This window comes from Protopterus annectens, chromosome 15.part0 (assembly GCF_019279795.1).
Source record: "Protopterus annectens isolate FY-2018-M chromosome 15.part0, PAN1.0, whole genome shotgun sequence".
Lineage (NCBI taxonomy): Eukaryota > Metazoa > Chordata > Ceratodontiformes > Protopteridae > Protopterus > Protopterus annectens.
Genome location: NC_056749.1, coordinates 462,237,801 through 462,250,342, shown reverse-complemented (window position 1 = coordinate 462,250,342; position 12,542 = coordinate 462,237,801). Strand labels below are relative to the sequence as shown.

At 39.8% G+C, this 12,542-nt stretch overlaps 1 protein-coding gene across 1 annotated transcript in view; it reads left to right on the top strand.

The window, feature by feature from the left end:
• Positions 1-12,339, top strand: part of TMEM164 (transmembrane protein 164) — a 1,027,811-nt gene extending 1,015,472 nt beyond the window's left edge. Inside the window, exon 6 of the mRNA XM_044057200.1 lies at positions 11,715-12,339. Coding sequence (XP_043913135.1) covers positions 11,715-11,921 — 207 coding nt within the window. The 3' untranslated portion in view covers positions 11,922-12,339. The remainder of the gene's footprint in view (positions 1-11,714) is intronic.
• The last annotated feature ends 203 nt before the right edge of the window (positions 12,340-12,542 follow it).

Genomic DNA, 12,542 nt, shown 5'->3' with positions numbered 1-12,542 from the left:
GATATCAGTCAGGTTTGGAGCAGGGACAAAGTCAGTGGGATTTAAGATATTCTTTAAGGTTCTTCTTAAAAAGTAGAGTAGAAGTAAGGTTGGAAAGTTCAGAAGGAAGATGATTCCAGCTCTTTCCTATGGTGTTTGAGAAGAGTGAGTCCCCAGCTTTGTTGTTGGATTTAATGGAAGAGATTTGAAGTTTATTTGCTGAGCGTAGAGTTGCAAGATTTTTGTAAGGGGAGATGAGATTAGTGAGGATTGGGGTATTTTTAGGGTAGTATAGGATCTTTTGGGTGATAAGTTGTTGAAAAAGTAATTGATAATCTTCTTCTGCTTTGGCCTTTTGAGCCATCAATTACCAGACCCACATGACCATATATGCTCCAACCTTGATTGCCCAGGCTTGTAAGGTTTTTTCTGACCTCCCTGATTCTGAGGCAAAATCTTCTGCTCTTTCTGTTTTGAGTTGTAACTCTCAGGTGGCTCATAACTCTATCAAGTGCAGCTATGATGCTGCTGATGCCCCTTCCAGAGCTGCTGCCTTTGGGTACATCATGAGGCGTTGTTCTTGGATTCGTCTGCAGTCAGTATGTGAAGACATCAAGGCCAAGTTCATGGATGCTCTTTTGGATAATAAAATCTCTTTGTGACTGCTGCTGCTATGTCTGTCTCTTCAAGAAAAAGGTAAGAGTTTGCATGACCTTAAACATATTTTTGTCTCTTATTCCCAAGTTCCAGAGGAATTATCCTACTAGGCTTTCTTTAGTTCACAGACAGCCTCATCAGGCCGCTAAAGGCAGGAAGAGTAGTATGCCAGCTCCTCCTGCTAAGTCTTCTCAGGCTTCTGTGGCCCAGAAGCCTCCTTTATCTGACAAGGCCGCTTCTCTTTGTCTTGCCCTCCCCTTCCCCTCATCTTTTTGGTTTCCCTCTGTCTTCCAAACTGGCATCTTTATCACCTTGGATTCTCTGGTTCTGTTATCCATCAGGGTTACTTCATTGTGTGGAAATTTCTCCCCTCCTTTTTCAGGGATTTCCCCAACCTTTTCTGGAACAACTTTCGCTTTTCTCAGAGGTCCATGCGTCGCTGGTGGACTAGGGAACTATTCAGTCTGTCCCTCCTTCCCAAATAGGAAAAAGATTTTTACTCTAGGATGTTCCTGGTTCCTCAGAAGTAGGGCACTTGGATGCCTATTCTGGATCTCTCCTTGCGCAACACATTTCTCAGGGTTCCTTCTTTCCGGATGCTTACTCTTCAGACCTTGTTTCCTCTTAATACCCCAGGCTTTTCTGGTGTCCTTGGATCTAAAGGACAATTACATTCATATTCCTATTCACCTTCTTTTCAGGGAGTTTTTTTACTTTTCTTTGTTTCTTACTCTCATTTTCATTTCTCTACTTTGCTGTGTACTGCCCCAAGGGTATTCAGAAAATGACGAGTTCCTGTGATTGCCTTTTATAGGCTCTATGGCATTCAGATTTTACCTTTTCTGGATGATCTGTTGCTTTAGGCACCTTCTGTCAGTTGCACATTACAGGATCTGGACTTCACCATCTCTCTCCTTCAATGTCTAGGATTCACTGTCAACTTCCAAAGGCCTGTCTTGACTCCCTGCCAGGATCATGTGCATCTGGGTTGCATGATTCAGACAGTACCAATACTGATCTCTCTTCCTCCCCCAAAAGGTACGTCTTTGACAACTTTGTCTGTTCTTTCTCTGCCTGCTATTCTAGCCAGAGTTTCTTCAAGCCCTTGGATTCAGGGCCTCTTCTGTTCCAGTGCTCCATCTTGCAAGACTGCATATGCAGAAGCTTCAATGGTAGCTCAGGTCAGGATTTCGAGTGGTGAATTCAACAACTTACCCTCAACTCAGGTCTACCTTTTCAGACTTTGCTTCCTTGTCAAGAACTGTTCACTGACCCTTCATACACGGGTGGGGTGGGGGTGGGGGGGTTCTTGTGGTCACCGGAAAGTTCAAGGTCTTTGCTCCATATCAGCATGAAAAAGATGAGAGTCCTGATTCTGGCTTTTCACACTATCCTCTGTCCAAGCCTTTTGAAGGTTTACATGGACAACACCACAATCGTGTGTTATGTCAGCAAGCAGGGGGCATAAAGTCTTAACTTCTCTGCTGGCTGGCTGGATCTTCACGCATGGGATGTGGCTCTCGGTTATCGGTTAACTTTTCGGACAGTGTGTATTCCTTCAGAGTTCAATCTAGTGGCAGACACTTTAAGCAGGTACAAAATATAGGCTTAGAAGTAGTTATTTCACAGAGATTTGTTTCTGTACATAGTCCATCAGTGGGATATTTCTCGGGTAGATCTTTTTGCCTCCCCTCTGAACAGGCAGCTCCCTCTTTTCTGTTCCAAACTGCCATGTCATCTGGCATGGAGGACAGACGTCCTTTCTTTTCCTTGAAAAAGGATGTTTCTCTATGCCTTCTCCCCCTATCCCTACTTCCAAGTCTTCTTGCAGAAGATTCAGCTGGACATCCCAAAAATCTTGTTAGTGACTCCCTTTTGGCCAAGACAGCACCAGTCCCCCCTCTTAATGCATCTGGCCATAGGCAATCGCCACACGTTACCTCACAGGTTGGACCTCCTCACACAGGACAAGGGGATTACTCGTCCATCCTCACTTGTCAAGCCTTCGACTGACACCGTGGGTGATGGGGATTTCCTCCCTTTTAGGCACCTCTTTTCTGAGGACATGCTCAGGGTTTTACAGGAAGCAAGAAAACCTGCAACCAGAGACTTTTCCAAATGGAAGAAAGATTCTGCCTGATGCCGTGCTTATAACCAGAAATTTTTTTTGCAATGGGGTTCCTTTGGTTCTCTCCTATTTGTGAGTTGCTCCAGTCTGGCTTGGCCTATTCTGTAATGACCCATTTGTCTGCTATTGAATCCTCCTCTGGCTTCTCATTTTTTGAGGTCAACCAGTTTCTTAAAGTGTACTACATCTTAGCGCCCCCCCCCCAGGAAGCCCATTCCTTCTCCATGGGGCCTTAATTTTGATTTAGACAAAATAGCACATGTTCCTTTTAAGCCTGCAGGTTCAGTTTCTCTGCAACATTGTACCTAGAAGACTTTCTTATTGCTTGTTTGCTCTTCTGGTCAGAGGGTATCTGAGCTTTAGGCCCTGTAGCCATCCCTCATTTTTTTTTTTTACAGGGACAGGGTGCCCCTTCATACTAATCCTAATTTTATGCCAAAAGTGGTATATGAGTTGTCTTTGAATGAGCCAGAACAACTCCCTTCCTTTTTCCCATTCCCTCATTCTGCTAGTGAAAGGGTTTTACATACCTTGGATTTGCACAGACAGTTCAGGTATTTGGATAAAACTAAGGCCATTCATAGGTTTGACAAGCTTTTTTTCTTTCATTCCAGGACATTGGGTTTAGCTGTTTCTACGCAAACAATCTCTTCCTGGATAAGGCCATGTTTTTGGTTCTTTTCATGGCAAATGTTTGTCTTCTGTTAGGCAGCATACATGTGATGTACAGCACATACAAGAGCTAAAGGCTGTTTTATACTGGGCAGACGGGCTATCCTTGGCAGGAAATTCCTACAGTGAAGAATACTGCAACAATGAAGATGACATCTAGTGTTATGGTGATATTTTACACAACTGTACTTTGTCTGCCCTAGCCCCTACTGAGTCTATATTACATGTCGAAAGACATGTTCGCCAAACACGTCTTAATTGACACAGAAATATCAACCTGTTATAATCCCGAACTGCCACATCAGCAAATTTTTTTCCCAGGGGAGAAAATCACTCGGCCATACACACAAAACAAAAAACACACTTTCAAACCCTACAAAGTGGAGGGCTTCACCCCCACACCCCCCAACTAAATATACCAATTCCAAGATTGCACTACAGTGGGGAAAAGGGCAAATCCCCAATGACTGCCGAATTTTTTTTTTTTTTTTTTCTCCCTGGGGAAAAAAATTGCTGAAGAAGAAATTCGGGATTTTAACAGGTCAGTATTTCCATGACGATTAAGAGGTGTTCGGCGAACATGTCTTTCGACATGGTAATATAGACCCCCCCCCCCCGATGCATTGAGTATTTCTCTCCCTATGGTTTGTAAAGTTTCTGAAATTCTGATCAAGGCAGTGCTTAATGATTTAGAATTTGCTAGATATAAATTTGAATATACTAGAGTTTTTTCTAGCATTGAGCAACATATGTTTAAGCTCAAAAAGCTTGATCGTGACTGCAAGGCGTACAGCCAAGGAGCAGCTTATCCACCACCTTTGGCTGCTCAAGTATGGCAATTAAAAGATAATATGAACGTGCACACTAGCCTTGATTTTCAGCATGTGCCCTCCTCTAGTGAAGGGCAACAGTCTTCATCTAGCAACAATGTTAATATTGAGTTTGAGTTGTTAGGCTCTAACAGTGATCCTGAGGTTACTGGGCCTGTGGCACCCATAATTAGAAGGAGCGAGAGGCTTCAAAATGGCCTTTGTGTATTTTATAGTAATAACACTAGGCAACAGACAAATGTTAACACTGCTGAGCAACAGGTTTTTCAGCAAGTGAACTATACAGGTGCCAAGCCGAAGCAACAGAGGAATCAGTACAGCAACAAGATCAAATCGAAACCAACCAGGAACTAAAAGTAATACATGGGGAAGACTCTCTGTATGAGGTAGTTACTTTCCCTACAGAGTATTATTCCTGTTTTCAACATGTGGCAGCTCTTGTTTCTCAATGTTCAAGTGTAAAGGATGCTTCTAGTTTGTCTATTTTGCCAGACTGTGAAATGATTTACAACATACCAGAACAGGACCACTTATTATTGCTAATAAGGATAAAGACTTTAATATATATAATTTTTCTACTAGCACAATTTCTCCTGAATTGGTTAACATTTTAGCTAAAGGTTACACTTATGTACCCCAACATAGGATGGATATTGTGAAAACAATTATAGAGTTGAAATCTTTTACTAGGAAATTAAATTTTCAGATTCTTTTTGGAAGTAGTACAAATTCAGAAGTAGCTCAATTGTATCGTATATCTAGCACATTTAACCCTCCACTTCACCCAGTATTGCAGATGTTTGAAAACATGTGTGAATTAGATTTTAGACACATGGTAAAACATGGGTTTACCAGTAAGAGTAGGCCAGTCGCTTATCGTGATGAATGCGAATTTATTAAGTATATTCATTCACAAGACATTTGGGTATGTAAACCCGATAAAGGAGGAGGATTAGTAGTGTTTGATACTAGTGATTATATTGATCGAATGCATCAGTTACTGAGTAACGAAGCGTACCAGCTGAGTTCAAGGTCTGAGGTCAATAAAGCTTATAACTTAGTTAAGTCATGTATCAATGACTTGTTCATTGAAGGCCGTATTGATCAAGCATTGCTGAACTATATGACTATATAATTTCCAGTTTACCCATCCTTATTCGGTATACCCAAAATCCACAAGGACCTCATAAATCCCCCTATGAGGCCACTTGTGGATAGTCGTGGGTCACCGACCTACACTTGTGCTAAGGTCATTGACTCAATGTTACAGAAATACGTGTCCTTAGAAGAACAAATCTGTAAGGATTCTTTGTCATTCCTTGCAAAAATTAACACCTTGGAGTACATAGATAGGTATAACTTCCTTACAATTGATGTCAAGGACCTATATACATGCATCCCTCACCAGGTTGGCATAGAGTGGGTGGCATAATGATGTTGAAGCATAATGCCCTGAGCCAAGACATTTCGTTAGTGACAGAGCTGTTGGACTTGGTTCTTTCTAACAACTTTTTCACATTTAACAAACAATTTTATTTGCAGAAAGTAGGGTTAGCTATGGGCTCCCCATGTGGGGCAAGAGTAGCTAACCTAGTTATGGCGTACTGGGAATCTGAATTTGTTTTCAAAGATGTGAATATATCTGAATGTTTAGCTTATTATACAAGATACATTGATGATATTTTCATCTTGTTAAAGGGTGATGAAAAGGTAGGACGTATGTTGTTGAATAGGTTTAACAGTTCAACAGAATTTTTGTGTTTTACGTCTAATTTCAATTTGGATGCTATTTCTTAGACATATGGCTCATTAAAAACAGGGTTTTGAATTGTTGCACGGCAAAAATATTCAGGAAAAATACATGTTCCAATACATTTCTGCATTTTTCCAGTTGCCACCCCTTACACCAGAAAAGGTCGGTTATAAAAGGCCAATAGTCAGGGCTTCACGGATTATTTCTCAAGATGAGGATTTTCAAAAGGAATGTACATTTCTGAAAACACTTTTTGCATTGGGGGTATCCTGAATTTTTGTTGGATGCATTGATAGAAGAAGTAAAAGTTAAAAGAGCAAATCACACTTTTGAGCCAATATTGGTCAATAGAGGTCCTGTTCTTGAAGATTCACTGATTGTGGACACTTCAGAGTCACCTGTACATAATGATGAAGTGCCATCTAAAAGGCAATTATTATGTTGTAGTTTTATAACTACATTCAGTACACAAAGTAGTTCTTGTGTAAATATTAAGAAAAACTGGGAGCTGCGTAGATGTAACCAGGTCCTATTTAGTAAACTTGGAGATTCCCCAAATATAGTATTTAAACGGGGTAGACATTTGAAAGACCTGTTAGAAAAACAGTTTTCCAAATCTTTTAGAACTACAGGTATGATTAAATGTGAGTCCTGCAATTTTTGCAAACACGTAGACGTGACTAACTATTTTACAGTCAGTGGTTACAAATACAGTTTACAGAAAAAATTTAACTGTAATTCAAGTGCTATTGTCTATTTAGCGAGATGTACACAGTGTTCTGCGTTCTATGTGGGGAAAACGGAGCTCAGACTCTGTGACAGGATGTATGAACATTTATATGCTATAAGTCGTAACAAACTTGACAATGCACTTGCTAAACATGTTTATTCGAATAGGAACCACCATTTTAAATTTCTAGCTATTGACAGTGTTAAACATGATTTTAGAGGAGGTCCTTTTGCTTTCAAACTTGAAGAGTTGGAACTTAAGTGGCAAATAAAACTGAATGCATGTTATGCTCCTGGATTAAATGAGGCATGTTCATTAAGTAGTATCCTGAAACTCAGGAGTCTACAAAGGTAACAGTTTATTAAAGGTTCCACTGGTTTAGATAAATTTATTTCATTTTTTTTTTATCTATTTTAGGATTTTGTCTTTATATGAATGTTGAGTAATGTATTAACTTTTTTGATGGAGTTATTCTACATATTTTAAATTATTTTAGTGTTTATTTTTATGAATAAGGTTGTTTATATATGTACTGATTGAAAAGTTTTTTCAGCTGCATTTGCTAATTAGTTAATTGTGTCTCGTTTTTTGGTCTAAGTCTCTACTTAAATGTTTGTCCTATGTGGAGTTGTAATTTCTGATGAAGTTTGCCACTAAGCAGATGAAAAGCGGTTAAAAGTTATTTTTCAGATTAAATCAAGTGTGTGGATTCAATAGTTGCTGGGACTTGTTTGTTCTTTATTCAGTTTTTGGTGTTTGTTACAATTAACAAACAAGGAGGAACCAGATCTTACCCCCTTTGTTGCAAAACCACAAGAGTGTGGGAATGGGCAATCTCCACCAGCCATTTTCTGGTGGCAGCATGCATCCCGGTATAGTCCAATATTGTAGCGCACAGGCTCAGCAGATCTATCCTGATGCCTTATGAGTGGCCTCTGAATCGTCAGTGGCAGAGCAGATCTTTCTAAACTGGGGTCATCCTTGCTAGGCTCTATTCGCGTCTCCATCCAAAGCAAAATACAGCGAGTTCTTTGCTCTGAACCCTCAGGGACGTACTGATTCATGCTTGGGCTCCCAGTCTTCTTTATGCCTATCCCCCACTGCCCCTGATCTTGAAGTTTTTTCAGAAAGCTTGCAGGCTGGGGAACACTGTGATCCTCATCGCCCTATTCTGGCCTTGCCAAGTCTGGTTTCCCTCCCATTGGTCTCACCTAGTAATTCCACCATGGACATTGGATCCAGTTCCGGATCTTATTTCTCAGAAGCCAATATCAGTCAGACTGACAATCTTTGTCGTTTTTCCTAATTTTCAGAATAGGGGTGAATATAAATTACTTCTGCTGGATGTGCACAGGCAATTGCGATTCTACTTGCACAGGGTGAAAGCTGTATGTAAATCTGATCAGTTGTTTCTTACTCAAACCCCTTTTAAGGGAAACCAATTTTTAAGATGACAATTGCTCGTTGGATTTCCCAATGCATTGTTTGAGCATATGCTGTCAAGGGTATTTCCCCTCCAGGTCAGGTAAAAGCACATTCCACCAGATCAGTGGGTACTTCAGTAGCCTTTTGGTCCAGGGCGTCGCTGGATGATATTTGTTCTGCAGCTACTTGGTCCTCATCTCATACCTTCATCTCACATTACAAATTGGACATTGTATCCAGGAGCAGGGCATCCTATGGCTCCGCAGTGCTCCGGAATATCCTTCCATGAGGGCCACCCAGGTGTTAGTACCTGGGGATTCTGTTCCACAGGTTGAAGACTAAATGAAGTCAAACTACTTCAGATAAAGATGTTATGTACTCACCATAATGTTCCACCTGAGTAGTGGTACTTCAGTTGTCTTCAACTATCCCCCACCTTCCCCCGACCTTGTCACTGTTGTCCTGGCCATGGATAAGGAAGATGAACATCCTAGGAGCTGTCCATTACTATGCTTTGGCTCAGGTTTTTTTTGGGCTGCCAGTAGAGATGAGGTCTTGTTTGGTCAGGTGTATGTTGAGCAGCGAACTCGATCTGAAGGGAGGAAGGAGACAGGGGAAATTATGGGTAAGGGGAGGAGCTTGGAGCTCAGATTAGATGCTGGATATGTAGCCATGTCAGATCCAATACAGATCCATAAACCCACAGGTTGAAGACAAATGAAGTACAACTACTCAGATGGAACGTTATGGTGAGTACATAACTTTTTCTCACTCGGGGTAATATAACCCCTAATAATACAACCATGGGATGGTTAAGGCCAGTCTACCACCAAACGGGATAGGTTAATTAAAGCATCAAAAAGGAAATTGACTAGGCCTAAAAATGGCCACAAGGGCAGCTGGCCTAGTACATATCTATGAACCTAGGAGTATGACTAGATAAATATAAGGAAAATGATGTAGATAGTAAGTGGGAATGGGGCTCAGTAGAACAGGGAAGCAGGCCAATTCCTCAGTGGATTACAGTTGATTCCAGGGACAGTGTTTGCTGCAGTGAGCCAATCCCTTGGGGGCAATGGTAAATAAGCAACTCAGTAATAAGTCATGAAGTGTGTGATATAAGTACTTTATGATTTTTCATAGTAATTCCTGGAGCAAGGTGATTACAATGGTATACTTCAGTGATGTATCGATGCAGTCCTTATAAAATTAATTATTAACCACCAGGAGTCCTGCAAATTAAAATATACTGCTTAATATAGTGGTAAAAGTTTAAGGGAATAGTGGCTACAATTGTTTTGTGATGGCTGAGTAAATGCATTGGGGGTAGGGACCACCTATTGGTCTCTCTCTTAATGGTTAAAGAAACTAGTATTGTTTGAATCTTTACACTGAGCAACTGAAGTACGATTAGGACCCTGCTTCCTTTAGGGTGGTACTAGGCTGCTTAATCTGAAATGACATTTGGCCAGTGTAGTACTGCGTTGGTCCCTGTATTATAAGAAAAAAGGAAAATATTGGTCTGTAGTAAGTAAGAAAAGGTAGCAGTAGAGCATGTACATTGAAATGAGACTGTTGCAGAGGATTTTGCTGCCCAGCTGCTTGTTTTTCGGTTACTTTTTCAACAGTAATTGTTTTGTGCCTTGGAAATTACAGAGGCATGACCCATGTGGATCATTATCAGAGTGAAATGGTATCTTTGCAGCCTGAAAATTGATATTTATTCTAAGTGGTGTAACTGCAAGGTTAGTGAGTTGCTTTCAGCTTTGTAATCACATTAAGTAATTATTGGGTAGTTGCTGTACTTTATAGATCTACCAGATGTTATTGTATATTACAAATCCTTAAAAAATGACAAATGATGACCACTTCAAAGTAGATAGTGCCATAAGGGAGTTTGGTACATTTGTGGACAGCTAAAAGTCTTTTCACCACCATCTGTCAACTGTCATACAAAATCTCTCTTTAGTGTAGTTAATAATCTTCAGGTCCAAGGACGTTATTGTGTCTGTCAACCCCACTATTGTCAGAGTCATAGGAGCAGAATTCCTCCGTAGTATGCATCTGTCTAAGCCTTTTTATTTTGCCGAAGCAAAAAAAAAAAAACAGTGCTGCTTTACCAAGAAAATCACAGCTATGAGTTCCATAAGCTACAGAGAATATTTAAGAACTTTTATCATTTTACTCCATAAGCTACACAGAATATTTAAAAACTCATTTTACTACATGTCTAGGTAGCTTACAAATGCCCCTGTCCTGTTTAACCACAGATAGCACCACCAGTCTAGGATCTAAATCTTCACTGCAACATTAACCAAACCTGTTGGCAGGATAGATGCCTTTCCCAAAAAAATCTTCTAGCTATGGAATAAGTTCCCTCTCTGTATCAAACAAACTAGCTCCCAACTCTCTCTTAAATCCAGTCTGAATGAGTGGAAAGGATCTGCTAATTTATACCTGGTTTAGCTTCTCAGAACCTTAGAGATAGAGGGGGCATGTAAAGGGAACTGCTGTGGCTAGTTTCCTAATGGGCTACTTGACTGAACCCATTTAATAGAATTATAAAATGAATGTAAGTTATTTGCACAAAATAAATGTTAATCTGGGATGTGGCTAATATTCCTGAGCTAAAGCTTTTAATAAAGGTTGCGGGATCTCTGTGCCACATATAAACAATATTTCTACAAATTAGTAAATCTGATTTAGGGTATGTAAAGGCATGCTGTATCTTTCATAGATGAGGGCGTTAATGGCAGAGGTATGTGGATTTATTGCATGGCGTAGAACATGCACTTCATATTGCACTATAGTCTTTAAATGACTTCTAAAGGCAAAACAGACCTTTGTACGGCATTGGTGTTGCAAAGGTTCTTGGATGGAAGACATGCGTATGACTAGGAATTCTCCTCCTTAGTGTGTTGGGTTGTGGTTCAGTTTTCAACATCACTGTCACACTTGCACACCCTAATGCTGGCTTCATGTTCTTAGTTTGGTTGAGGACCACCTTTCCTCATTTGTGACTATGTGGGAAGCATTTCTAATCAAATAACCTGCTGAAATAGACACCATTTAAAATACAATACTGTTCTATAAGTGCTTACTGCAGCAGATTTGTCAGGAAGTCTGACTTAATCCCCTCTGTTGTCTTCATGCAGATGAGAGATGGGGGCTTTCATGGAAGCCTAAATGTGGTTTTCAGTTAGAAAGAGTCTCTTCTATTTCTCCGTGCTACATGCCTGCCATGTGCCTGATTCAGTCTAGGGTTGGAAAGATCTGAAAGTTAACAGTTCTCATTGACAATATAATGATATTGATAGTGCTGCTAAAAATCAGTCACCTTTGGTGGGTATCCCTAAGAAACAGCTAGGGAAATGTATCTGCTATATAGAGCTGTCATCTGTGTTGAAGGTTATTTCTAAGGTCTTGTTTATGTCACCGTAAAGTCTTTTTGTTACGTTAAGTGTGTACACTTGTTCATTATTGCAAAGAACATCACTAGTTTTAAAATGTGCTAATGAGCTTATTTTCTAACCCCTTTAGATCACAGAAGTGAACTTGAACAATATGTTGTGCCCAGCTGTGTCAGACCCTTTCTATGGCCCCTGGTATCGTATGTGGGCATCAGGACATCAAACATTAATGACAATGATCCATGGCAAGTGTGTTGTGTTACTGTTCTTCTGTATCACACCTGTGGTGAAGTACATCCAGGATTTCATCAGGCTCCCAACTAAAAAATTAGTTTAATGTAAAAATGGACAAGAACATTCAATAAAAGGATTAGCTAAATAAGCATAAGTACAGTATATTAGATTTCAGACATTTCTTGTCTGGAAAATGTTTTGGACCATTTAACACTCAAGAAGAATGAAAGATAAGAAAGTAGAAACAATTACTTCTGTTTTTCACTGCCAAGCCTGTGGCCTTACAAAGGTATGGTGACATATGTATAGAATTATGTGACAATGAGCTTAGATATTTTAAACTTACTAGAACATTGTGAATGATACAAGATATGTTAAAATATTTTTTGTAAAAGTTTTTATTCATATGACAATATAGAATTTTGTGTCACTTTCCCTCCTAAAGGGCTTAACGATCTGGTGAAGTAGATACTCACCATGAGTTTTTGATCATTAAGTAAACTGGTTTGCATTGTCGTTCATCTGGCGGTTTCTCATTATTCATTGTGAAGATTTAGCCATATTACAATAGTAAACAGTTTCTCCTCTGCAAAGAAATGAACCATGGGTATATAAAAGAAAAATATATAGTAGCTGTGTTACAGTATAATATTTGATGCACTTTTTACAACTTTTTTTCAGACTGAGTTTGAGTTGTATTTTAGTAGAGATGTGTGATTTTTGC